The 27,089-nt window shown below is 36.3% G+C and overlaps 4 protein-coding genes across 8 annotated transcripts in view; all 4 read right to left on the reverse strand.

Moving 5' to 3' along the window:
• cldn8.1 (claudin 8.1) lies at positions 1–3,219 on the reverse strand. Its single transcript, XM_028465740.1, has one exon. It carries the CDS (start codon positions 3,080–3,082, stop codon positions 2,306–2,308), a length of 777 nt encoding a protein of 258 aa, XP_028321541.1. The 5' UTR covers positions 3,083–3,219; the 3' UTR covers positions 1–2,305.
• A 1,965-nt stretch (positions 3,220–5,184) lies between these two features.
• Positions 5,185–13,819, reverse strand: LOC114475041 (claudin-8-like). The gene is made up of 2 exons (XM_028465739.1): positions 13,745–13,819; positions 5,185–7,391 (listed from the first exon to the last, which is right to left on the reverse strand). The coding sequence occupies exon 2, from the start codon at positions 7,327–7,329 to the stop codon at positions 6,457–6,459; it is 873 nt and encodes a 290-aa protein (XP_028321540.1). The 5' UTR covers positions 7,330–7,391; positions 13,745–13,819; the 3' UTR covers positions 5,185–6,456.
• On the reverse strand, positions 10,499–11,188 carry LOC114475044 (claudin-17-like). The gene has a single exon (XM_028465741.1). The coding sequence runs from the start codon at positions 11,186–11,188 to the stop codon at positions 10,499–10,501; it is 690 nt and encodes a 229-aa protein (XP_028321542.1).
• An 8,313-nt stretch (positions 13,820–22,132) lies between the features above and the next one.
• Positions 22,133–27,089, reverse strand: part of tiam1b (TIAM Rac1 associated GEF 1b) — a 62,915-nt gene continuing 57,958 nt past the window's right edge. For 3 of the 5 annotated variants that reach the window (XM_028464735.1, XM_028464736.1, XM_028464737.1), the window contains exons 20-26: positions 26,427–26,812; positions 26,229–26,337; positions 25,187–25,245; positions 24,979–25,084; positions 24,800–24,887; positions 24,500–24,672; positions 22,133–22,842 (exon numbers count right to left, since the gene is read on the reverse strand). In XM_028464735.1, coding sequence (XP_028320536.1) covers positions 22,316–22,842; positions 24,500–24,672; positions 24,800–24,887; positions 24,979–25,084; positions 25,187–25,245; positions 26,229–26,337; positions 26,427–26,812 — 1,448 coding nt within the window. In that variant the 3' untranslated portion in view covers positions 22,133–22,315. The remainder of the gene's footprint in view (positions 22,843–24,499; positions 24,673–24,799; positions 24,888–24,978; positions 25,085–25,186; positions 25,246–26,228; positions 26,338–26,426; positions 26,813–27,089) is intronic. The other 2 variants (XM_028464738.1, XM_028464740.1) reach the window with 1 other exon arrangement.

The raw sequence follows: 27,089 nt of genomic DNA on the forward strand, positions 1-27,089 counted from the left end.
CTATTGGGATGCATCTGGGTTTACAATATAGCTACAATACAGCAAACAAAATTCTTCAAAACACAGTAAAATAAGTATCACATGATGATAAAGATCCAATCTGAAATGTTAATTTTAGTTTACAGTATACGGAAAGTGCTGTCACATTGAGTTTGACATCTTATTAAAATCAAAAAAGAAATGTTAGCTAAATGAACAGGTTCATTTATCAGTCAAATCAAATGTCTTCATTTACAAACCCATTCAAATAAAAAGGAGCTTCTCTGTGTAATGTGAGAAACTTTGCAAAACATGATCACGTGACTGAGCTTGGTGTGTCGTCTCTCTTCACAACAAACACAAAGCTCTCAGGATTCTGAGTCCACACCTTTGTCAAGCAGTCCTAAACCTGCATTTCATGTTTATTCAGCCCTTTGAACTGGTTGATCCTTTCCACTGAAGTATACATAGTAAAGGACAGGAAAAAAAATGCTTTGCATTCACAACAACCATCAGAAATTTCACAGTTGCCTTAGTTTCTGTTTTTCTCTTAACTACACATCTATTTGGTGCTTCAATGATAAGCTCTTCTCTTGTATTAAAGTTTCTTAAATTTTGCCTTTTGGTTTAGTTGTTAAAGTTTGCCTTAGCTTATATTTTGAAAGCATTGTGTTTTAAATACTGGTTCAAACAAGCATAACTAGAAAACTCACTGAAGACTGGAGGGTCAATGCATCCATTTATGTTGCCACAAAAATGTGTAAATCATTTGAAATAGACTTTTTAACAAATGGCATAGACAAAGTAAATATTGTATGTAACATATGTAGTGAAAATGACAAAAAAGCCATTGTTCTTTGCACAAAGTCATAATAAAGCCTATTTTATGAGTATGAGTACTATGAGCACAAAGTGGCTTAAGCAACTTTAAATGCAAGTTAAAGGCACTTTTTTCTCTACTGCATATGACTGAGAGGGAGATTTTTAGTCTTTTTTTATTTTTATGTTTTTAATTATTTTTAAACTGTTTAATGTTTTCTGTTGTACTTTTCAAATCATGTAAACCACATCAAATTGCCTTGTGTATGAAATGTGCTATACAAGCAAATTTGCCTTGCCTTGCTTTAAACCACGTGTCAAACTCATGGCCTGGCTGCCAAATCTGGCCCGTAGTAGCATACAATTTGGCCCGCAGGAGAAAGTTAAAAATTACAGAGAAAACATAAATCATTGTGTAAATGAAACAACAATATTTGCAGCGGCTCACAGTTTTCCTGGTGCTTAAATCACATGATTACACTCATTTTACATGTTAGTTGAAAAACTAAAAATTCTTACAAAATCCTTAAATTTTCCTCAAATTATAACAATTATCGCAAAATCTAGGAAATTTAAAGTGAAGATCCTGTTGGGACTGATATCTGTCACTTATTGCTGAGTTAGTGTCGGTTTGTTGCATATTTTGTCATCTATATATGCGCAGAAATGCAAACTATGGGCACATTAATGTTAAAATTATTTTTACATTTTACCGCAAATAATTTGTGGCCCACTTGAAATCAAACTGCTCCGTATTTGGCCCCTCAACTAAAATTAGTTTGACACCCGTGCCTTGAACAAACATGAAATAATATATTAAAACAAGCATTTTTGAAATCTTTAAATTCCAGAGTTGAGGATGAATAATTTGTACCAAATTTGGCCCTTTGGAGCATCCAATTGGGCCTGCAGGAGAAAATTAAATATGACAAAGAAAACATGATTAAAAATGAAACTCAATATTTGCAGTGAATATTAAAATTCTTACAAAATTCTTCAATTTTTCTCAAATTATGAGATAATAATTCCATTAATTAAAAATTAGTTGGTCACAAAATTAAGGAAATGTGAAGTTTAGATCCTGTATATCTGTCACTTATTGCTTGAATATTGTTGGTTTGTTATATATTTTGTCCTTTATGTAGAAATGCAAACTATGGGCACAATATTGTTGGAATTACTCATTTTACAGCATAGAATTTGTGCCCACTTGAGATCAAACTGCTCCGTATTTGGTCCCTGAACTAAAATTTGTTTGACACCCCTGCCTTGAACATACATAAAATAATATACTAAAACAAACTTTTTTGAAATCTTTGAATTCCAGAGTTGAAGATGAATAATTTGTACCAGAAATAATGTTGATGAACAAAAAAAATATGCTGAAAAATAAAAAAATCTTAACATTAGTTCTGACATTATAAAAGTAGTCCAAGCAGAATAGAATCCATTAAGAGGTGCTGTGCAAACAAAGCTGAGAAGTATTTATGTCAGTGTGTTTTAGTGCTCAGAGATAGGCGATCCCACTGCGTACAGAGGGGTATCTACTGTAGTAGCTGTAGTTGGTGGATGGGTATCTGGACAGCATAGGCTGTGGTTGTGGGATCATCACTAACTGCTGAGGCTGCAGAGTCTGTGGAGCCTGTAGAGACTGTGAAGGATACGACATGTAGTCAGAGTTCCTGGAGTACACATACCTCTGCGAACCCTTGTCTTCAGAATGAAGATTACAACAAATGAACATGCATCCCCCTACAAAAAAGAAGGCGGCGGCCACCCAGCCAATGTAGAGGGCCTCCCCGAGCTCTCTGCGTTGGGCGTCCAGCAACAAGGGGTTGTAGAAGTCCCTGATGATGACGTGGCCCGTCCAGGACACTGGGATCAGGACGCAGATACAAGCCATGATGATCATGGTTCCTGAAATGATGAGGACCAGCCGCTTGGCTCGGTCGTTGTTCCGAATACATGCCGTGCACTGCATTCCCACCAGGCTGATCATCAGACCCAGGCCGCCCAATGCCAAAGCGCAGCACATCAGACCCCTGGCCGCCTGGAGGTCAGGAGTCAGGGCCAGGAGAGAGTCGTACACCTTGCACTGCATCCTGATGTCGGCCTGTCGGAAGCAGTTCATCCACAATCCTTCGTAGCGCGTCTCAAACACAATGATGTTCTCCCCGATGAAGGCAGTCACTCGCCACATTGGCATCCCAGTGCTCGCTGCCGTCCCAATCAGACCAATCAGGGTCAACAACAGACCAACTATCTCCAAAGCTGAGTTAGCCATCCTGAGTTCCTCCTTTCAGTCCAATCTCATATGTATCAAAGAGTGCAAACCGTCAATGACTCTATGTCAGCAAGCGACGGTTACCTCTATGGAAGGAAAGGTTTTCCAGGAGGAGGAGGAGGTAGATGTTCACCTGTGCAGCCTCCTCCCTGTGGACACAACTACATGGGAGGAGTAGGAACTCTACCTGTTGCTGTGAAACAAAATCCCTAAGGCTATTGTTTTTTCTATGCACACTGAGCCCAAGAGCTGCTGCTTTGTTAGTTCTGAAGTCTCATTTTACAAGTCCTCATGTTACAGGAAGAGTGAAAAAGACTGAAAAAAGAAGATGTAACCACTAAAAGGACATAACATGTACCTTCGGTCGAATGCAACGATAACCACAAAACCAACCCCTGTATTTATATATTCCTGACATTGTAGTGTTCGACTTTGTCTTTTTATAATGTCATTAGAGCAGGGGTGTCAAACTCATTTTAGTTCAAGGGCCACATACGACCCAGTTTGACCTCAAGTGGGCCAGACCAGAAAAATACATGTTTTTGTGAACGAAAAAAGCACAAATCAAAACAAAATCCAGATTGTTAAGCAATTTGGTCAAAATTCCTTCAGTTTGCATCAAATTTTCTCGAAATTTACGATCTAATATGTCAGAATGCTTTGGGATAATTTGAGAATTTTCCAGATTTTTAAAAATAATTGCAATTTAATATCACTAAATTATGTGGTATTGCATCCCCCATCATATTTAATCTACAATTTATATGATGACTTTTGCGGTAATTTCTACTATGGACAAAATCTTCCTGCGGGCCAGACTAGATGATCTGGAGGGACAAACTTGGCCCACGGGCCTTGCAATTGTATTGTTGGGAAAGTAGAAAATCTTCTGCAGTCAAACCATGTATGTTGATTTAAATTGGCTTATCAAATTACAAGGATAAAGGATTATTATAATTCCCTGCTCCTGTAACCCTGGAGTAACACACAAAACTGATTGGGAATCACAGGATCGTCATCTTCAAGGAAAATAATTCCATGAAATTAAGCCAATTATCATAGCACAGCAACATTATCATAAATAAAGAGTAAAAGGTCTGTTTACAATAAGCAGCTTTTAAATGGTACAGAAAATAATGGCATCTATAAAACTATACACAAGTCACATATTATAGCTCGTAAACTGTAACTTTTAAATAAAGAAGTTACTTTTAAAAAAAGGTAAGTTTTGTTTTGTTTTTTAAATAACCAATGGGCTTTAGTTACTAAATCATTGCCGCCTAAAAAGTATAAACATAACATTAAATCCCTTTGAAAATAGATGCATGGGATGCTTTAATTATTATTAGAAATTCCTGGAACCCAATGAAAGCCAATTACATATATATATATATATATATATATATATATATATATATATATATATACACACATATATATATACACATATATATACCTCATAACATACATAAAGACCACATGAATAAACTTGTTATATTGTATCATTTAACTGCACAAATAAGTGTAAATGATAAGTAGGTACAGAAGACAGGTGGACTTTTATGGTGAAGCATACAGGCAATATTTTCCTTTTTAATATGTATTTACAGCCGATTTTTAAAGCACATTGATTATGAAAGACAATTGAAACAGTCATGATATAAATGTATATATTAGAAATAAAATTAAATAGACCAATAGAACTCTTAATATTTATTGAACTTTAAATATACCCGTACACAACCGAGTAAAACAAAAAGTACAGGATGGGTAAGTAGCAGTAGCGTGATCAATATACTAAATACCTGTTTTAGGTATAACCACTCACTCCTCTCTGTTTACAGCCACCACCATTACACCTAAGCTTCACACTTGTCACCATATGCACAACTAAAAAATCACATCTCACTCTCACTTTAAAATAATCAACTCTTCCACACCCTTTCCATTTCCTACCTTGAGTCTCTCTTCCCTGTTCCCTTCCCCCTCACTTAGGTGTAACACTGCCCTCTCCTTTTTATATCCTCCCTATAAGGTGTTTCTTACCCTTCCTTTGGAAGGGTTGGTGATGATCAACAAAAAAAGAATAAAAATTGGTATTCTTTTTTTTGGCCGATGACCGATCTTGAAAACAGTCCACGTATCGGCCCTCTAGTGTATTTATCTTGTTTTTGTTCATTTGCTCAATTCTTGTGTTCACAACAACAGGTTGAAAGTGGAAAGGTACATCAGTATTTAATTTACGTATCAACTGAATGTGTTTTGAACAGATCAAAATGATTGGCAGTCAGCTAGGTCACATTCTACACAAACCAGCCAGGCAGACATGTTAGAAATGTTGACACGGACACAGAACTACGTCATGATGTTTGTGTTTCGTCAGGTGACTCAGGATGTTTGGTGAGACTCATTTGGAAAATAAAATACACAGAAGGAACAACTTAAACCATCACAGGATAACTGTGTCAAAGTGTGTTTGGATTCAAGATGAATCAGTTGATTATAGCTGGTAAGCTAGCTCTATAATGTATAACCAGTGCAAATATCAACGACTGTTAAGATTTCTGAGGCATAACCTCAGCATTTCCAAAGGTTAATCATTAAATGCTCTGGTAAATATGTTGTGTATTAAAATTCTGCATTTATAGACAGTCATCACTCCCTGCTTACTGCATGGAATGTGAATTGCGTTCATCGTCTTGGGGCTTCCTGTCTCAATTCTCATCAGCCGATTGGAGAGTTGGTAGATTTGAAAGAAAATTTCCTGGTTCATTTTTCTTGTGGGAGGCTCATGTGACTGGCCTAGTTTTACCAGTTTGGCAACATTTTTAGTAACAACAATAGAGACAGCATAACACCATCCTGTCTGCACATCAGTGAAGAAAAAAAAAAAAGAAAAAAAACAGGCCTGGTTTCCACCCAGAGACGTTAGAAATCTTAAAGAAACAACAGGTTTGGGAAGTGTCTAAGCACTGTGGAAAAATCAACAAGCAAGTGAGCTATTTTTCTTTATTTGAAAAAACAAATGAACTCACATTATTGGCTGTTATATTAAAAAATACCTATTCTTTCACACAAAAATACCAGCAGGCGTGGTTTGTCATTTTGGACAGTAAAGGCTAGAAACAACTCATTTACTTACATTTTAATGGCGGAATGTTGTTTACTTAGTGAATCAGAAATAACAAAAGCACATCACGTGATCAGAACACACACAGGTCAACAATGACCTGACAATCTCAGCAATATACTTGCCCCGTTTTGAAAAAGTAAGAAATATCTAATCCATTGCTGTCCAGAGCCCAAAAGGGTCTGGAAAGTCTTTGATTATTTTTGCCAGTTCTTGGAGAGTCTCAAAACAAGTCCAAACTTCTCTAGTACTGAGTTGGCGTGTATGCCACCGTTCCCGGGGGTACAGAGTAACCCGGCTGGTAGGTGTACGACGGCTGGTAAGTATATGCGGGTTGGTAAGTATACGGCGGTTGGTAGTAATTACTCCCAGTGGTGTATATGGCCTCATCTTTGATTTGAGTGCGTGGAGCGTGACGGCAAAGCAGGATCACACCAGCAGAGAAAAGCAGAGCTGAGGTCACCCAGCCGATGTACAGGGCCTCACCGAGCTCCCTGCGTTGGGCGTCGATCAGCAGAGGGTTGTAGAAATCCCTTATGATGACATGGCCGGTCCAGGACACTGGGATCAGGGTAGTGACGCAGCCCATGAGGAAGAGGCAACCCCCGGCAACCAGGACGATGTGTTTGGTGCGAACCCGGTAGTCCACCGCCTTGGTGCACTTCATCCCCACGGCAGAGACGACGAGAGCGAACGTGGTCAGTGCAACCGAGGCGCACATCAGGCCTCTGGCGGCCTGGAGGTCCGGCGGCAGAAACAGTAGGGAATCGTACACCTTGCACTGCATCCGGATGTTGGCTTGTCTGAAGCAGTTCATCCACAAACCTTCCCAACGCGTCTCCATCACAATGATGTTCTCCTCGATAAAGGCTGTGACCTTCCACATGGGAAGGCCTGTGACCGCCGCCACACCGATTAGTCCAATAAAGCCAATGACAAGGGCCACCACCTCACAGCAGATGGCATTTCTGCGTTTCCTCTTTTCAATCCTTTTCTTCTCCTCTTCTATAGAGTCCTGGTAATCTGTGTAGGCCTGCGTCTGCTTCTCATCGTAGTAGGAGCCAGGGTAAGATAGAGGAGGCTTGGTGTAGCCGCTGTAGGCAGTGTAGGTAGCCATCGTGATTGAGAGTCAAAGGTAGATGTCTTGTCTACCTGTGCTCTCACAGCCTGAGAACCAATCTGTGGCAAAAGAGGAAGTCGAGGACTTTATACACCCACAAGAAAAAATGCTAACAAAGCTATGTTGCCTTTCAGGTTCATCTGCTTCCCTGCCATCAGATAGATGGGGACACGCCATGGAGTGGTAACCTGTTCATGATGCAGCCTTCCACTCCTTAACAATCTGTTTGTATGGTAATTAACCACTTTGTATTCTCAAACATGTTTATTACCGTAGATACATTCAAACTGTTTTGGGTTTTTTTTTTACAAAAGAATCAGTTTCACAGGACATAACTGAGTATATGTCACTTGAATAGATTTTTTTTTTTTAAATTAACTCTTGTTTTATTCTTAGGATGGGATATTACCAGAGGTGTAAAGAACACTGATATATACTACTTAAGGAGAAGTAGTTACATGATTGAAACTGTACTCAAGTACAAGTAAAAGCAGCAATTAAATAGTACTCAAAATAAAAGTTACAAGTTACTTTCATCCCCAATATTTATTTTTGGTAATAAATCTTGCCAAGGTTTCCTTGCGTACAGTGAACATCTCACGTATAAACTTAAAAAGGAAGTGATGAAATCTTGCACAATTGGAGCTTCCTTTATTTTCCACAAAGGTATTTGTATAAAATACCTTTAAATATTGTATAAAATAGGATTGCGCCCGCTAGAGGTGAAACACTCAATCACCTCAAAGACTCGGATCTGGTCAAACGAGGTGTCATTTTTTGGTCGATGGCCGCCATATTGAAAAATGGCCGCCATATTTAATTTTTGAGTGGCCAACACCTTTTTCCAAAATAGTGGCCATCAGAGAGGATCTGTGCCAAATTTTATGCTTTTATACCAAAGTGAACAATTTTTTTTTACTAATCTGCTGCACTACTACCTGGCAGGAGAAAAGGTGTTTCAAACAGAAACTTGAGGAGGATGAGTTTTGTTACAATTCAGCAGTTATAGACAGGGAGACGTCACACATACACTGATGCTGAGTGTGTTTAAGGAGATGTGTAGAAACAGAAAGACCAGAAAAATAACTTGTGAATTCTTAGCTAGAAGGTCAATGAGGTCAAACTTGGGTCTTTATGAGCTGAGTTTTGGTGTTTGCTTTTCTCAACTAAAATAAAAAGGTGAACTGAAAAATACAACCACACAAGTTGTTGCAGGCCTTTTTGGGAGGATATTGAGTTTATTAATTACAAAATGATCAGACATAATTCAGAATTATATGCAAACATAACATACATAAGGAAGCTCAATGAGAATGTGATTGTTTTTAAATCAGTTGTGTGAACTCTTAACAACCTCCTTTGAAATAAAAAACAACTTTAGATTTCCTTAAATCCTGATGCATCATGTTTTTATCTATTTGCATTTATTAATATTTCATTTATACCATTTTTTAAATAAGATTGAATAAGATGGTTAAAAGAACAGTATTACACATACATTGTATTGACTTAAGCCAGGGTTTTTCAACAAAAAAAAAAAAAAAAACATTTTCTGATCAAAATTATATTTTTACATTTTTCCAATTATTTTTCTTTTTTTTTTAAATAACACATCACACTTATTAAATATCAGACAACTATTATATACATAAAATGTCTGGAATATAAATGTAGTTAAAATAAATGCAATATAAAAATATCTTGTCACTTTGTGCACTAATCATAGCTAGTCTGTATTTGTTACAGACTGTATTATTCATTTTAAATTTTTTTTTAAATGAATAATGTCCCTCGGGTTGCCAAAATGACACGACCCGAAAAAGGTTTGGAACCAAAGACATCATTTCTAAGCTACATTTTAAAATTACAATATACATTAAGAAAAGACAGCAGTGTCTGTTTTGTTCAAGGTTGACTATATTTTATAGATCTTTTATTAAGTCTGTTTTCACATTTTCTTTGATTTGTTGGTTGGTATCACTCAAACTGAAACGGAAGAACTTACCGTAAAAAAAACTGTAACAGTAACTGGTCAAAATCCATCATGTCTGACATCACTCACCCTCGGCACACACAACTGCCCTCTGGTTCCCACCGCAGACAACCATTAGTCAAAACTAACTTTCACTGCTCAACTCTTTACAATACAAGTAGCATCACCATCAGTTAACACTTAGTCAAGCAGTGTAAATGTTTTCTTTTACTTATTTTGTTAGGCTTGATTTTTATTATGTCTTTTCAAATGTGCAAACCTTGTTGCTGTCGTCAATGTTGTTTACTTTTTGTCCTGCTACTGCAGTAAAACTACTTAACTAATAAAATAAAGATTTTTACCTACCATACAAAACGACCAAAAATAAAAACCCCACACAAAAATTGTTTAAAACAAGCACAACACCGACATCCCAAAAGAAAAAACATAAAATGGGAGAATAATGTTAAAAAATTACAACAAAAACACACAAAAAAACAAAAATAACAGAAAAGTATACTAAGCAACAACATGAACACACTAAAACTCTTTGCTCTCCCCTGTATTTAAGCTCAAATCAGTCATTATTCTAAATCACGTGTCAAACTCGAGGCCCGGGGGCCAAATCCAGCCCTTCAGAGCATTGGATTTGGCCCACTGGAGAAAGTGAAAATAACAGAAAAAATTATTCATTGTGTAAATTACCAAAATAATTCAGTAATAAATTGTTGTTGAAAGAACTCAACATTTTTCCATAATCCTGCAATTTTTTCTCAAGTTACTACACAAAACAACTACATTTCATTATCATTGTCACTTATTGCTTTGGCACAATAATAGTGAAATTATTCGTTTTCTCGCCAAAAACCTGCGGCCCACTTGTGATCATACTGGTTCATATTTGGCCCTTGAGCTAAAATGAATTGGACACCTCTGTTCTAAATGCTGACATGAATATTGATAATGTGGCCCTGGGAGCAAACAATCACATTTTTGTGGGCCCAGTTGTAATAAATGTTGCCCATCTCTGGTTTAGGAAGTGCTCGTACAAAATGTGTAATGATAAACAGGACATGTGTGTACCCAAGTTGCTGTCGTAGTGTTTACTTTTTGTCCTTCTGCTGCTGTAAAACTAATAAAAGATACATTTTAAATCTTGACTCTCAATTTACAAACTGAAGAATGGATCAGTTCTTACACATATTCTTGCTGCCTATAAGAGATGGAAAGGCTCCTCCCTACATGGATGCTGTCCTCTTTATTTACATCCGTTTCACGCATCAGAAACTCTTCATGAAAAGTCTGCTCTTCGTTGTGTCTTTGTTTGCAGAACCGGAACAGCAGAATAATCCCCGTGATCAGCAAAACCCCAGAAGTGGCCCAGCCTATGAAGAGGGCTTCTCCCAGCTCGCGTTTCTGAGAGTCCACCACGGTGGGATTATAGAAGTTCCTGATGACGGTGTGGGCCACCCAGCTGACAGGGATGAGCGTGGTCAGAAAGGAGAGCAGGTACAGACATCCGGCAAAAGCCAGGGTAATGTTCTTAGCCTTCATGTCGTCACTGCAACAGTTGCTCTTCTGGGTTCCGCATCCTGTGACCAGCAGTGCGATGAACACCAGAGCTATGGACACGCACGCGAGTGCCCTGGCTGCCTGGAGTTCTGGTGGCAGAATCAGAAGCGAGTTGTACACCTTGCACTGCATCTTGATGTTGAGCTGTCTGTAGCAGGCCATCCACAGACCCTCTTGGAGCTCCTCCATGACGATGAGATTAGCACCGATGAACGCAGAAACCCTCCACAGGGGCAGTGCCGTCATGAGCACCGTCCCCAACAACCCCACGCAGCCCAGAACTAGCGCTAGCACTTCCAACTTGGCCCTCATGGTTACGAATGAAAAATGCAGTTCCGTCCGTTGATTTTTGGAAAGTCACACAGTAGCCTACTTCCTGTTTTCAGGGCTAACATATTTTTACCAGTCAAGAAATCTTTGTCTTTGGCCAATGAGCCCAGTCAGCACCTGGAATGACCACATTCTTTTTATTTTTTATTTTTACAGAGCATGTATAAACTCTGGGACAGTCATTGCAAAGGAAGCTTTAAGTAAACCAGAGTCACTGAAACCTGGAACCAGTTCCAAGCTCTGTACAAAGGCAGGTTGTTCCCAGAACAGGACCATACTCCATCACAGAAAGATAATCACTCACACCTTCTTAGAAATACAAGTAAATAGAGCAAACCAGCACAGGGTGAACTGGCATGTTCACTCTACCATGAAAACACCCTGGCCATTTAACTGTGATCAGATCACTGTAATTATTATTATAGCTATCATCAAGGAGAAATCTTAGCTTTTAAATTTTTACTCCAGAAAAATATGATTATTCAATATTCATGCAACCAACACAACATTTTGTTATCCCGGTACTTTCTTTTTTGAGAAACTGTGACATGCAGGTTTCTTTCAATTTTAGTATAAATGTATGTGTCTATGTGTGTATATGTTTGATATGCATGTATAAACTAGTGCATGCAGTATATAAAACTGTAAAACATATATTGAAAGTGTATTGTAAAAATAGTAATATTAGTTGTGATGGATAGGTGTGTTTCAACCTACACCCTTTTGGCTGATTAGTTAGTGTTTGTTCTGTTTTTTGTGTTCATGACCACCACCGAAATAAAATCAAAAAATTAAAAAACAATTTCTAATAAATTGGAACAAATTCTAATTATTGAATTGACACGTGAACATTAGACGTTTAACAATTAGCCGATAGCCATGTTAGCCGTCTAGTATTAAGCATGCGGCTATGGCTAATAACAAGCTAGGCAGCGAACGTTAACAGTCCTGCCCGTCTGTAACATAAACAGACTATGTTTAATTAAAGAACAATACAATCATTTTGTCTTAAAGTGTAATGTTTCTCCTAAAGTACCAGGATGAAGCTGAGAAAAGTCGACCAGCAGCTACTAGACAGAAACCATGGCAGCCTGAGACTCCGCCTACCCAACCCGCCCTTTTCGACCGGCAAAGAAAATATGCAGCCAAGTCACCAGAAGCACAAAAAAAAAAAACAGGGCTGTAGCCAAATACTTGAGCATACTCATTTTTTTAGCCTATTTTAATACCTTTACTAGGATCAGAACAGTTGTTTTTAAATTTGGCACATTGTTCTTAAAAATCTTTAATAGTTAGTATTTGTTTTGCACTATGTTCTTAAAAAAAAAAAGTTATTTAAGTTTTAATTGTTAGAGGTGCTGCTAAATTTTGTTATACTTTCATAAAAAAGTGTAAAAGTTTTTGTTGTTTAATGTTGCACTACATTTCACTTAATTTAAAAATACTTCATAGGTTTTATTCTTTATTATTGCTTAAAAGGAAATTATTCTTCTAAATGTTTTGTCTTTTTTTTTTTTTTGCCCCGTGGTATTGAGTATAAAGTTTTTTTTTGTTTTTTTTTTTGTATTGGTATCGAGCTTGAAATTCTAGTATCGTGACAACCCTATCATAAAGATAAAAAAAGATAACCTTTCTTAGTCCCACAAAGGTGAAATGTGCAAAGCATTTCCAGCAGCAGATAAATAGTGTAGTATAAAAATGCAAAAGAAAGATATAGAGTATACTGTACACATTACAGAGAGAAAGACATGGCAAAAAAAAAAAAAAAAAAACACTGCATCGTTACTGCAAGCTCATTATTGTTATCGTATCATATTGTGAACCCAGTGTATCATCTCACTTCTAATAGGTTTATTCCATCCACTATTTTAGGCAAAAATAAAGACTCTAATCAACCAAATAAACATGTTTTTGGTCAGTGGAGAGTCCACAAATAAAAGGGCCAAGGAAGAAATTCCCCACTAGAGAATTATACCAATTATATTTATGCTGTGAGGTAGAAATGCTAAACGACTCATAATCAAACTCAGAGAGAAAAACATAGTTTAAAACTTGACTTTAGCTCACATGGATGGACTTTTATTTCTGAGACACTGACAGACTAAAAGTCTTTTCAGATGCATTATTAGAAATAGTTCATACAGAAGCTTGAATTTCACTTGTTCAAGTCACAATTTATGGCTTTAAAAGCTCACAAATTTAAATAAAAGACACGTCAGTGGAAGTGCATGTGTTTGTATTGGAAGATTTTAGCTAACAGTCATTTATAATAACATGTTTTTACAGTTTAAAACATTAGCAATAATAGTAAATGAATCAAATGTGATTTATAACTTAATAACCAATCAGTTCATAAGTATTTCAAAAGAATTAACAGCATGCAGTGATTACATCATATTCCTTTAAAACGGCCTCGCAGACAAAGCTGTTTCCTGTTATGGTAATTGACACACTTTCCGCCTCCAGTGTTTTAAAATCCTCCGTTTTCAAAGTTCACCTTTAGTTAGACGATGTTTAGAAAATAGAAGGTTTTCTTACTGTTCAACTGGACACGATGGTCGCTGACAATGAGGTGTTTTTCTTGTAAATAAACGACGGAGCCAAAAATAAAAATAAGTCTGATTGAAGCTGAAGGTCAGCTGTTGCAATGCACCCTGGGATTTAGAGTTTTAAATGTCGGCACGAGCCAAATTCTGATGAGAGGTCAAGACAGGTCAAATTTAAGACAATTAAATGTGCTTTAATTTACAAAATGTTAGAAAACATTACACACAGTTGAAAAAAAAAAATCTGCAATGAAAATCTGAAAAATTAAGTTTATAAAACAAACAAAGTTAAGTGTTGTATATGGGTGTACTGTATGTATATAGGATTTCAGTTTGTATTTCTTTTTTTTTAATGTTCTGTCGCTAATGCTTTTTCATGTGGATCTTATGGATTTTTCCCTTTATAAATTCAATATTTTGATAGCGCTTTGAGATTACCTATTGTATGTTGTAATTAGCGCTATACAAATAAAGAAAAAATATTTTCATTTGTCTTTTGTTATTGATTTTTGTGTACTTTGTTTATATATTATTTTTTCCTCATCAAAGCTTTATTGTGTATTTTGTCTCTTGATCTTATAAGTGTTTGTTTGTTTGTTAGCCCTTATTTTAAATGGGTTGTGTTTATTGAAAGGGGAGGAGCTTATATACAAGCCCATTGTGCTTTGTTCCCTTCTTGCACCTTTATTGTTGTTTTTTCTTTATTTAATGTGCGCTGAATAAATAAATGAATGAATGAATGAATGAGAATGAAATACACATTTTATTTCTTCATAATATATATTGTAATATTTTGTTGTAAAATATTAACTTATGGGCCATATTTAATCATATAATCTGAGGTTGAGTCTATTGTAGTGTGTTGGTTTCACCTTTTTATGTATATATATGTTTATATGTGTGCGGGATAACTTGTGGATCAATGGTGAGGTTATGTAACGTTTCTCTGTGTTGTTTGACTTCAGTTAAAACATTTTTGTTTGCAGAGGGTGTGTGTGTCCAGCCCTAAGATATGCAGAAAAAATAACTTCCCCACATGTCATGCAACTGGACTTTAGAACAGTTTCATGAGCAAAAAATGGGTCAACTTCATATTTTATTGATTAGAGACACACAAAAAAAACAATAATAATAATAATAATTAAAAAAAGTTTGTTGCATACATGACAAAACCATTGGATCTAACAAAATGCAAACACATACATCAGGATCAGGAAAAAGGGGGAAAATGTGGAAATAAATAAACATATTATTAATATAGTATGTATGGATATATAGAACTCCTTGTAAATACATCTTTATACATTTTTATGACATACAACGGGATTAGGAAAAAGGGGAAAAACATTATTATAGTATGTATGGATATATATAGCTCCTTATAATAAAATCTAAATACATTTTTAAAAATATTTTTAAAGACAAACAACAGGATCAGGAAAAATTGGAAAACATGGAATTAAATAAAAAATATATTTGTATAGTATACAGAGATATATAACTTATAACATATATAAATATACATGAAACTTAAATACATGTTTATGACATACAACAGGATCAGGAAAAATGGTGAAAACATGGAAATAAATGAAAACAATATTATTATAGTTTGTATGGGTATTAATAACTCCTTCTAATTAAATCTATATAAAAATATTTTTTATGGCAGGATCATTTATATATATATATATATATATATATATATATATATAAAACTACTTATTAATAAATCTATATAAAAAAATAAATAATTTTTTACGCGTATGCATATATTTATAAACGTACACACATGTTTAAAACACCTATATCTATTAAGTCTAAAAAGGAGTAGGATAAAGAAAAATGTATTTAATCCTAATCCTTCTCTAATATTCAATAATCCCACTTTATAATCAGCGTACTTACTGAGTGTTCATGTATTTATGTTAGTTTTGTGGATCATGTGTGCTTTCATGTGGTCTAAAAAGGACTTTTTTTATAGACAAATGATGACTTTTGTTGTCTGATAAGCAGCAGTTTATCATAGACTAAATGACTACACAAAGTCCACTACATATGAATGTTTCTAAATGGTGCGAAAGGAAAGTAACGTCATAGAGTGAGTGGAACAGAAACCCAGGATCTTGTTGAGCAGGTTTAGCTTTAACTGATACTATTGTCACATCCACAGATGCTTTGGCTGTAAACAAATGAGCTCATGCTGAGTAAAGCTGCCAACATGAATACAGTGAACCTGTGCTGCTGTGAGACTATTCACACCACTGCTAATATTACTAATATTAATAAGGCAGAAAACAAAACAACAACAAAGAAATCTACGTTTGTTAGAGTTTAGGACTGCAATGGGCAACTGGAGGTCCGGGGGCCATATGCGGCCCTTGGTCTATGTTGTGCGAACCTCGAGGTAAAGGCACAAAATTACAGAAAAATACACTAAAAAATAACAAAAGGACACAAAATGACAAGTGTGAAAAAAAAACAACAACTGGAAAACATACACACACAAAAAAAAACAACAAAAATGATTAGAAAAGCACACAAAACAACAATAAAAGACAAATCGACACAAAACAAGCACAATTCCCTCCTTCTCCCCACCCCCCCAAAAGGAAAAAAAAACATAAAATTTGAGAAAAACATACAAAATGACTTCAAAAATGGACAAAATGACAGAAAAATAGGCAAAACTGCACAAATTGATTCCCAAACACACACAAAATAGCTGAAAAATACACAAAAGAATAACAACATGACAACAAATGGGCAAAAAATAAAAACTAAACAGAAAAGGTACTAAAATATAAATACCCAAAAAGTACAAGTGACAACATAAACACACTAACCATGTATTTAAGCTCAGATTGGTCATTACTGTAAATGCTGACATTAATGTTGATAATGTGGCGCATGAATCAGACAATCACATTTTTGTGGCCCCAGCTGAGCTCATACAGAGGGTGTAGTGATAAACAGAACATGTGTGCCCCCTGCTGTAAACTGTGCATCTGTTTGAGGACATCAATGAAAACGTTATGAATCTTATCAGTTCTTCTCTACATCTTTTGGTGCAGTCTCTCTTTCTCTCTCTCTCTCTCTCTCTCTTTCTCTCTCTCTCCTCTCTCTCTCTCTCTCTCTCTCTCTCTCTCTCTCTCTCTCTCTCTTCTCTCTCTCTTTTTTTTTTTTTTTTTTTTTGTAAAGAATTCCAGGACCTTTGTGGAGGTGGTGATTGACAGGAATAAAGAGTGGGATATTTGAGATCCACAAAGCTGATAAATCCAAAGAAAGCACAGAAGGTGATGGAGCCACTGATGTTATTCTGAATTTCCTGTGACGCAAATGGAGTTTATGTTTTGGTGATGATCAAATCCAGACTAGATTTTAATATTTTATTACAGTGCAGTTTCTTATACAGTCCAAATATACACAGGCTTTATATCAGCGGGTGTTAAACACATTTTAGACCAGTGTGATTTCAACTTGGCTGGCAATTGATTGGGGGAAAACTTGCAATTTCAACACGAATGTGTCCTAGTTTTCACTTTCATGTATAAATGATATGTAAAGTATGTAAGGCGCTGACAATATCCAACTTTAAAAGATAATTGTTTTTGTGACAAATTTTATTTATTTTGTGGAATAATTAAAGGAAAATCTGAGGATTTTTTTTATTAATATTTATTTTGTTTTATTTTTTTAGAAAAAAATGAGGCTTTAAAAATTTGATTAAAAAATGAAGAAAAAAAGGATGCTTATGGCATCATGTGACATAAGCATAAGAAAACTGTGTGTCCTGGCAAATATTGCTGATACTAATTGAATTTGTGTGTTTGGAGAAGCTGAGATACATAATCTACAACTGCATTAGTTGCTCATTTCCACAATAATTCACATCATACTTTAGATGCTCTAAAGCAGTGGTTCGCAACCTTTTCAGCCCGCAACCCCCAAAATAAAGGTTCTAGAGATCGGTGACCTCCACTGTAGGTGGTTGAACACGACATGAACATTGAAGAACAGTCATGTGGAGACAGGGTCATCTATAAGGAGGAATAAAGGGGAGAGATTTTTGGGGTCCATCCATAAAGTCAGCAAAATGATGGTCCATTGTTCTATGAATCTGTGATAACCACATTTATTAATTTATCTGAATAATATCCACTGTTATGGGTAATGCATTTTTAAAAAGTAGGACCAATTAGTTTAAACTGGCAAATAATGGGCATGACAAATCATGAATGTGGTTAAATTGACAAAAATAGGCATGAAATGTGGTGAAAAGAGGCTAAAAGTGCAATAATGGGTCAACGTATGCGTCATTAGGGGGGAAAAGTGGTGTGAAGGATTTATAAGTGGTGATAATGTGTTGAAAGTGGAAAAAATGTGCAGAAAAGGCATTGACATTTGATAGACAAGTGGCAAAAATGGGAGTAATGTAGCAAAAATATGGAAAGAAAAAGTGATGAAAATAGGTTAGAATATGGCAAGTTTGGTGTAGTTGCAGAAAATGGGTAAAAATAAGCAAAAATGAGCTCAAATTGTTAAAAAAAAACTTTTGTAGTTTCTTGAAGGCATTTGGCGACCCCTTCCCAGTGTCTCGCTGCCCATAAATGGGGTCCTGACCCCAAGGTTGAGAACACCTACTCTACATGGCCAGATTTGGCCCCCAGGCCTCAAATTTGACACACGTGCCTTATGTTAAATCAAAGCTCGGGGGTCACAAGATTAGTTCCTGGAGAGATGCAGTCCTGTATGTTTTAGATGTCCTCCCCCCTGCTCCAATTGCTTTTTAAAGCCAGTTGAAACCACTGTATTCACATTTAACATGCAGAACATGCATAGAGACAAAACTAGCCAAAGTTCTTCTTCTAAGCCTGATTTTTAATTCCTAATGCCTGACATGATGGTGAAACAGAGTAATGAGACTGGTTGCTAATAGTTTCACTGGAATCCTTCACACTCTGAGTGCTCGTCATTATTAACACTTTGTTTTTGCAACTCAACTTTCAATGCATATGTTGATCATTGGTGAGAGATCAAAGGCTTTTCTGCATCAGCACTTAATAATAATAATGATGATAATAATAATAATGCTGCCGTCCATCTTCTTCCGCCTCCCAGTGCTGGCGCCGACACCAAGCTGGTGTCGCTCCAGTAAATACCAGCTGGGTTTTAATTACATTCAAGCCACTCATTACAAAACAAGTGGAATATCTTTCAAATACTCGCCTTGTTTTACACAAGAACTCAGCATTCAACACTGTATATATGTTTCTTTGGTTTTGTTTTTTACATTTTAGTTACATAAACACAAAAAAAGATGAATTGGATTTTCATCTCTTGTAAATTGTGAGCACATCTCACGAACAAAAAGACTCGATAAGAGGAAATCACAAGCCGGCGCTCACTAACACCCACGGAAAGTCACATGTGATGCAAGTGCTGCTTGATTTCAAAAAAAGAGCCAAATCAACAGTTTTCAGAGCTTGACTCCGTGTTTTTCAGGTGCTCCTTTTTTCATGTTTGTCGAGCTTTTTGTGAGCATTTGAGGCGATGTCGGATTAATCTATAAACTACGAATAGTTGTCATTAATATACAGTGTATGACATATAGGTTCCCATACCTTTTTCGAGATGTGACCCCATTTTGTTTGTGTAGGTTATGCATCAGATGCATAAAGCAGGGGTGTCATTTTAGTTCAGGGGCCAAATATGGAGCAGTTTGATCTCAAGTGGGCCACATTTTTCATAAAGGTTGCACTACGACATATACACAAAGTACAAAATATGTAAAAAACTGACAATATCCAAGCGATAACTGACAGATATCAGTCCCAACAGAATATTTACTTTAAATTTCCTAGATTTTGTGATCAATTTCTATTTAATTCAGGGAAATATCATGTTATCATTCGTGGAAAATTAAATTCTTACAAAAACCTTTAAAGTTTTTTTTCAACAGTTTAACATAAAAAAATTGGCTGCAATCGTGCGACAAAAGCACCGGGAAAACTGTGATCACAGTTTAATTTACTCAACGATTCATGATTTCTCTGCTATTTTTACTTTCTCCTGCGGGCTGAATTGGACGCTCCAATTTGACACGAGATATTTCTATACTGCATTTTATTTTAACTAGATTTATATTTGAGAAATTTAAACTTTAGAATACACTTGTGTTAATTTGAAAAAGAATAACTTCAAAAATTAAAAAATATAATTCTAACCAGTAAATATTTTTTTTAAATATTTTTTTTTTTTTTACCAATTCCTATACAAGAAATGAAACTGTAAAGAAAAAAAAAAAAAAAAATCTTTGTAGGAAACAACAGCATTTATTATGATATCAATACATTTTCTATATATACATACAGTAGTAATAAAATGCAATCTTATTAGCACAATGAGTCGTTTACAAGAATAACCTTCTGCAGTTCAGGCAAATCGTCAGTCTTTCCCTTTGATTGCTTGAGCAAATTTTGGACTTTCAGGGTGAATAATATTCAAACTAATTTACACACATGAATAAATAAAAATAAAAACAACAACAACAACACACAGCTTTGTACCCGTGAGAACACATGACCTGGCTCTACAAGACTCTACGATACAGAGTTTGCGTGTGGGGAGGAGTTGTTATTATTATTGTATGCAAAAAATAGTTATCAATACAAAAACTATACAAAAAGCTGAAAATGTTCAGAGTAAACAAAGACACAACTAAAAAATGTGAAAAAAAGAACAGAAAAATAAAATCAAACAAATTCAAGTAAAACAGGATTACGTTAAATTAAATCAATGGAAAAAAAAAAAAAATCAGAGGACGCTATCAAACATGGCAACGTATCATCGAGACAATAAAATAGCTTTTAGTTTATAAAACAAACGTTCAAAATCCTATTTTACACATCATATATTCACTGTATATATGTATATATATATATAACAATCTGTTTCCAAAACATGTCGGTGTATAGTATTCATATGGAGACTTGCAAGCGGATAATTTATTCAAGACAAAAACCACCCTTTTGTAATTCATTATTCTACTCAGGGACAGAAAATATACGTACTAATATAATATCTCTGAATTGCACAGACAAAAAACAAACAACCAAAAAAAAAAACAAAGATTAGTGTTCTCACGATAACCAAAATTTGGCGACAGCGAGAGCACAGATTGCCGTCCAAATGTGCAAACTATGCCCATCAAAGCAACTGGTTGGACTGGTTGATTGTACCATCGGCTCCTTGTTCAAAAACAAGTGACAGCATCTGATAATGTGGCTGAAGCTGCTCAATCCATCTGGAACTAATGATGATCACCACCAGCAGGAAAAGCATTCAGCGAAAGCTAAGGTTAAACAAGGATACGCAGTGTATACTAGCCAGGGTTGGGCTCAATTACATTTTTTAGTTACAATTACATTTTCAATTACCCATATTCAACTATGCTTACAGTGACCAGCTTTTTTTCCCCCAATTTCAATTAAATTAGAATCACTTTTGGTGACACTTTATATTAGGGAACAAGAATTAACCCTTAATTAGTTGCTTATTAGCATTAGTAACATATTGGCCATTAATTAGTCATTATTAAGTACTTATTAATGCCTTATTAGTACTTAACGTTAACCCTAACTCTAGCATATCGAGACTGTAATTTATATACAACTTCCTTACTTACTATTAATAAGTAATAATTCTGAGGTTATTGAGGGAAAATTCTTAGTTAATGGCTTACTGGTTGTATAATAAGGCCATGCAGAATAATGCATTAATAAGTAATTAATAATGACTAATTAAGAGTCAATATGTTACTAATTTGCACACCAATAAGCAACTTAATGGTTAATAGGTGTTCCCTAACTTTTTTTTGTCTCCTCAGAAAGTAAATTACAATTACGTCCTCAATTACTAAAGTTAAATTACAATTGATCACATGTACCGAGCCTTAAATCAATAACCTAATAAAAGTTTCTCTTATGCTAACGTCTCCTAAATCAGTATAACCCTAGATTTATATATTTTTTTAAATGGTAATATTTTAATAATTGTTATAAATATGTGTAGAACTGTAACATGGTTCCCTAGTTTAGCATTAATACTGACACAAAAAAGGCTCAGACGCCATATTTTCATTGATTAGGAAGCCTAACAAGGTAATCAATAGATAGGAAAGAAATTAGATGATTGATATTTGTTTTCAGTGTATTTTACAACTGATTTAAGACCTGTTATTAAAAGAGATGCTAACAGAAAGCTAACATGAGGAAGTTTCAATTTTGTTATTTATTTCAAACTACTTCAAAGTAATTGTGATTAATTGTAATTGAACTTTATTAATTGAGGACGTAATTGTAATTGACTTTCTGAGGAGACAAAAACTTTGTAATTTAAATGTAATTGGAAAAAATATTGTTCACTGTAATCATAATTGAACATGGGTAATTGAAAACGTAATTGTAAATGAAAAGTGTAATTGAGCCCAACCCTGATATTAGCTGTGCAATATACATCAATGCTCATGCATTGTTTGAGATGATTGATTGTTCTGGAGCTTTTAGATCCCATCGTCTTGGGAAGAACTCGACCGTTGCCTTCGAACCCAAACCTCATCCCTCATCGTCCCTGTTGGGTTTTCGTCTTCCGCGTCTTGTGTCTCAGTGTCTGGAACCTTGATGTCGTCAATTGTCTCACTGACCGTTGGGGACTTGAGGCTCTCGCTGTCTTCAGTTTCAGCGCTCTCCAACGACAACGCCATGACGGGCGATTCCAGGCCAACATCGGATGACGAAGCCCTGGGTGTGAGGCAGAAATCATCATCGTCGCTGAGGATGTCCGTCTCCTTCGTCTCGTCCTGGTCTTCGTAGTCCTCCAGGTCAAACTGTTCTTCCACCCAACGGTCCGTGTCGCCCGATAGTTCAGATTGTGGCTGCTGATCCAGTTCTTCTTCTTTTTGCGGGCTTTTAGCGTCAGGGGAATACATTTCGTACTGCTCTGGCTCTCCGTCAAAAACGATGTCGGTGTCGATGGTGAAACGGTTGCGCACCAGCTTTCTTCTACCGAGGGTCCTGGTTGGGGCTGAAGCTATGGACACAATAGTTAACATTAGAGATAGAAAAACTCTTTAGGACTTCATTTGTTACCTTAAATGTTACAGCCCAACAGATATGTAGCAATATTAGGCAAAGATGTTCACTTCTGGAAGAAAGAATCCATTTTTAATGAGATCCACGCTGTCAAACCAACGGTTCCGATTCAAAATCAAGGAATCCAAGATGGCCACCATCCGTTTTGCCAATTTGAATGTTTTGTCATAGACATAGAAGCATGATCTGAGTGGTGAATTATAGGTTTTCAGGGTCAAAGAATTTAATAATATATCTTTTTGACATATCTGCTGCGCTATTACATTTATCTAAAGAGAAGAGCACTTCACATAAAGAAACATGAATTTGCAAATAATATTTAGAGTGACATCATTGATTTCCTGCTCTGTTTGCTAACAGTGGGTTTACAGCTGCTGGAGATGAAAAAAATGATCAGAAAAGACATAGTGTAAGACACAAAGATCAATAAAATAAAGATAATTTGCTTGAGTAAAGTTGTAAAAGGTAGAAATTGTCGACCAACAGTTTGTTTTCATCTCCACTGTAAACAATGTTTATGGACATTGTAGGAAAAGTTTGGTGCATTGCACTGTGGGATGTGGAGTCCTGTAGACGGATGCAAAGAAGTGATTTTATTTTATTCCTACCGTGATTTCTTGTGTTTGCCTTAAAAACACTCTTACAAAGTTAATTCCCAACATATTTCTGGTGTTTTCACCGACTGAAAGTTGTTGCAAAACAATGACGGTTGTTTATTTTCAAGTTTACGCGGAAAGATCCAAATCCAGCCAAAAGTGAATTTCTCACGGAGTGAGGTGACATCATGGGGAATAACAGGAACAAACTAGAACAAAAATGGAGTCAAGCAAATCACTGTCTTCCTTGTCTGGCAACAAAACATCAGTTTGTTCACCAGAAAAGACCAGATTTGTTATTATTACTACTGTTGCTGTAAGAGCGAAGGGCCAAAGCACAATACATTTACTCTAGTGTACTTGTACATTGAGCTGAAACAATTAGTGAGCGTTTTTAGGCGTATCCATTTACACTACGCTGTATGTGAGACGAGTCCCAAGAGCTACTGCCACCTTTAGTTTTGACCATCAGGGGAAATATTGATGTGTACTTTAGTCCATCTCCAAATAATAGAAAATACACTGTCTGAGTGTCTGTGCTAGCTGCTACATGTTTAGCATTGAGGTGGTAGCGCAAGCTGCAAAAGCTCCGGTGATCGGCAAACTCTTTCTTGTACAATTTGCACATAACAAGGCATTGTTTTTCCTTCCGGTGTTTTATAAGCCAAAATTAATGCAAAAAAAATGTATGGGAAAAAAGAAGCGATAAACTGCGTTATTTTTCCTGTAATTAATTAATTACTATTAACGCATTAACGTGACAGCCCTAATAATACTGTGTTTTACTAGGATTAGATCATCTAATAAGTACAGTTGGGTTAAAAACAGTTGAGAATCCCTTTAAAACCACATTGTCTGTATATCTCTATGTATCTTATATCTTATAATTATTGTTTGAAGCCATGTTTGAATCCTTAGGTTAAAGTCAGACATCCCAGGCATTTAGAAGCTAGCGTGGATCTCACTGTAGGCAGAAAGCAACCATAGAATGACATTTACCGGCTCTATTAATGGCAGGACGCGCTCCCTTGAGGGCAGAGAGTCGTTGTCCTCCAAATGGCATGTACTGCTGGTTGAGGGGTAAACTCTCTGTCTTCAGGAGCTGTCGACGGTGCTTTTCCCTTAAGATGGAATGGACCGTCTTCAGAAAATCCTTTCTGCTCTCCGGCGAGCTGAAAGGAAACAGAAGCGTGGGGTTATCAGCGTGTCACTCTGTGAGACAGTAGGACAGTATCAGTGGAAATCAAAGCGGCGATCTGGAAGTGGAAAAACCTTCCTTTTAAGGAGACACGCTCTCACCTGCAGCAGAGATGAAACGTCCTCTCTGGTCTGCCCTCTGACTCAGACTTAGTGTGAACGATCTCGCACACAGAAGAACCCTCACCATCTGAAGGCGGATGTGAAACTTGTGAATGATTTTTGTGTACAGGATTCAAAATGTGAGAAAAGTGACAGTTTTTATGAATCATCTACTGTACCTCCGTTGGCCAATGATCTGACTTGGAGGGCTTCAGTTGGGATCATGTGACGAAATCGGAACGGGTCTTTTTCTTCCGAGGAAACTGCAACTCTATGGGTTCCACCCTTAAAACCAGTCCAACAAGAATAAAGTTATTCATAATATACAAAACCACAAACTATTGAAAATGTAGACCTTTAAAGAGATTCATTTGAATGGAAACTCACCATCTTCTTTTTCTGCTTGGATCCTTCCTTGCAGACAAAGACCACTGCTGTTTTGAAAACTAACAAACACAGCAGAAAAAAATCCTCATCACCACCACATCATCATCATCATCATCATCATCATCATCATTAGGGACTATGCTGACTTTCTTTCAACACTGTATATCACAAAGATAAATTAATAAGTGTCTTTTTGTCTTAGGGTGACCAAATAGGGGCGCTGAGTACAGATTGAATGTCGGTATATTGATACGGCAACCGTACGGATAGCCACTGCCCAAATTTTTTCTGTTGTGCCCCCCTTTGATAAATGAAAAGTTTTCAGGGCCATGACCACAATAAACTTCAAAATGGGTAAAAAAAAAAAAATAAATAAATAAAAATTAAAAAAAAAGATGTAAAAATTGTGACTACTCTTCTTCAAAACGCATAAAAATAACTTAAAATGTGCAAGATCTTTTTCTTCTATTTTCATGCTTTTTAAATGTTTTGACTATTTAACAAATCTATTTTTCATTCTCAGTGTTCAAGAAGAACTGTCGTGACGTCACATGGCCTCTAGGGAGGGCGCGCCCCCCAGTTTGGGATCCATTGTGCTATTGAGTCACACACCGTCCAATGTGAAACCACTTTTAATCAAATTGGCTATAGATTGTATATTAAAGTTCCACTGAATAAAAAATTTCACTGATTTGATCAATATTAAGAATATGAAATGGTTCAGACTTTTATTTTGAAATATTATTTCTTGCTGCCCACTGGTTGTTAAATTATAGTCAACGAGGAAACCAGTACCAGCATTTGGAACTTTGGTCTAAGAACTTTGATTTCTATCATGCTTTTTTATGAGATGAGTTGGACTAATTTGATTAAATAAATAGATTATATTTGTCAGTTGAGTAAATTAGTATTTGAGGATTATTTTATCCATCTGTTTCAAAACAGAAAACCGTGATTTATTTGATTTATTAATATGCCATTATCAACACACAGGTTTCTGCTGCCAGCACTAATAAATAATCATAGGATCAATCAGACATACCAAATGTAGACATTTGAGGCTCTTTCTTCCACTTCCCTAAGGAGGCCGGTGGGTTGATCCAAGTCACGTTGTTGTGAAGGAGAAGGTCACCCATGGAGAGATCTGCCACCTTTCAAATGCATTACAAATAAGAAATCTTCAGCCATGAGATCAGTGAGTGTGAAACGTGGCCATCTTGCTTTAGTCGGCCCAGCCCACCTCTTTCTTTTCGCTGCTCTGCTCTGTGATCAGCTGATCAAACACTGCTCCAAACTCCTCGTGGATCTTCTGCATCTCATTGATGTGACTGGCCACCTTGTTCATGGCTTTCATGGCCACTGCAGTTAAAGCAGAAGTAAAAACATGTTTGGAGGAAAAGATGCTTGAAGTGCTGTCACGGTGTAGAGAAGGTGACTGAGTGGTACCATTTAGGTGGTAGTGTTCCTCACTGTCTGGGTCTGTGAGGGAGTACAGCTCCTTCAGGAGGAGGGGGTACTTCAGCACCCGCTGAATGGGTTTGATTAGGTACGACTCCAGGGTGGATGAGTGCTGCTGCTTGGGGTTTCGCTCATCCAAGAAGGCCTTAAAGTCAGCATCGGTTTTAGCTGAAATACCATAAAAACCGTCAAGACCAGTCGCCGTCTCTGCTGTTTTCAGTGTTTTTTATTATCTAACTGATATGTTTGCTTTTAGTGAGAAATTATGGAGCCAGAAAATAACTTTAATACTGAAATCTTGACACCGAAAAAACAACATCAAAACTGAAAAAAGAACTTCGGCATTGAAATTTGCCACACTTTATTTTAAGTTTTATATATAAGGCTGACATTATGCTGTCATTAGCAAGAATAAGGAGTCATGAAGGCTGTCATTAAAGGGTAA

This window comes from Gouania willdenowi, chromosome 13 (genome assembly GCF_900634775.1).
Source record: "Gouania willdenowi chromosome 13, fGouWil2.1, whole genome shotgun sequence".
NCBI lineage: Eukaryota > Metazoa > Chordata > Actinopteri > Blenniiformes > Gobiesocidae > Gouania > Gouania willdenowi.

Excerpts from the sequence above, each read along its gene's own strand:
- cldn8.1 (XM_028465740.1), bottom strand. The coding sequence starts at position 3,082 with ATGGCTAACTCAGCTTTGGAGATAGTTGGTCTGTTGTTGACCCTGATT.
- LOC114475041 (XM_028465739.1), bottom strand. The coding sequence starts at position 7,329 with ATGGCTACCTACACTGCCTACAGCGGCTACACCAAGCCTCCTCTATCT.
- LOC114475044 (XM_028465741.1), bottom strand. The coding sequence starts at position 11,188 with ATGAGGGCCAAGTTGGAAGTGCTAGCGCTAGTTCTGGGCTGCGTGGGG.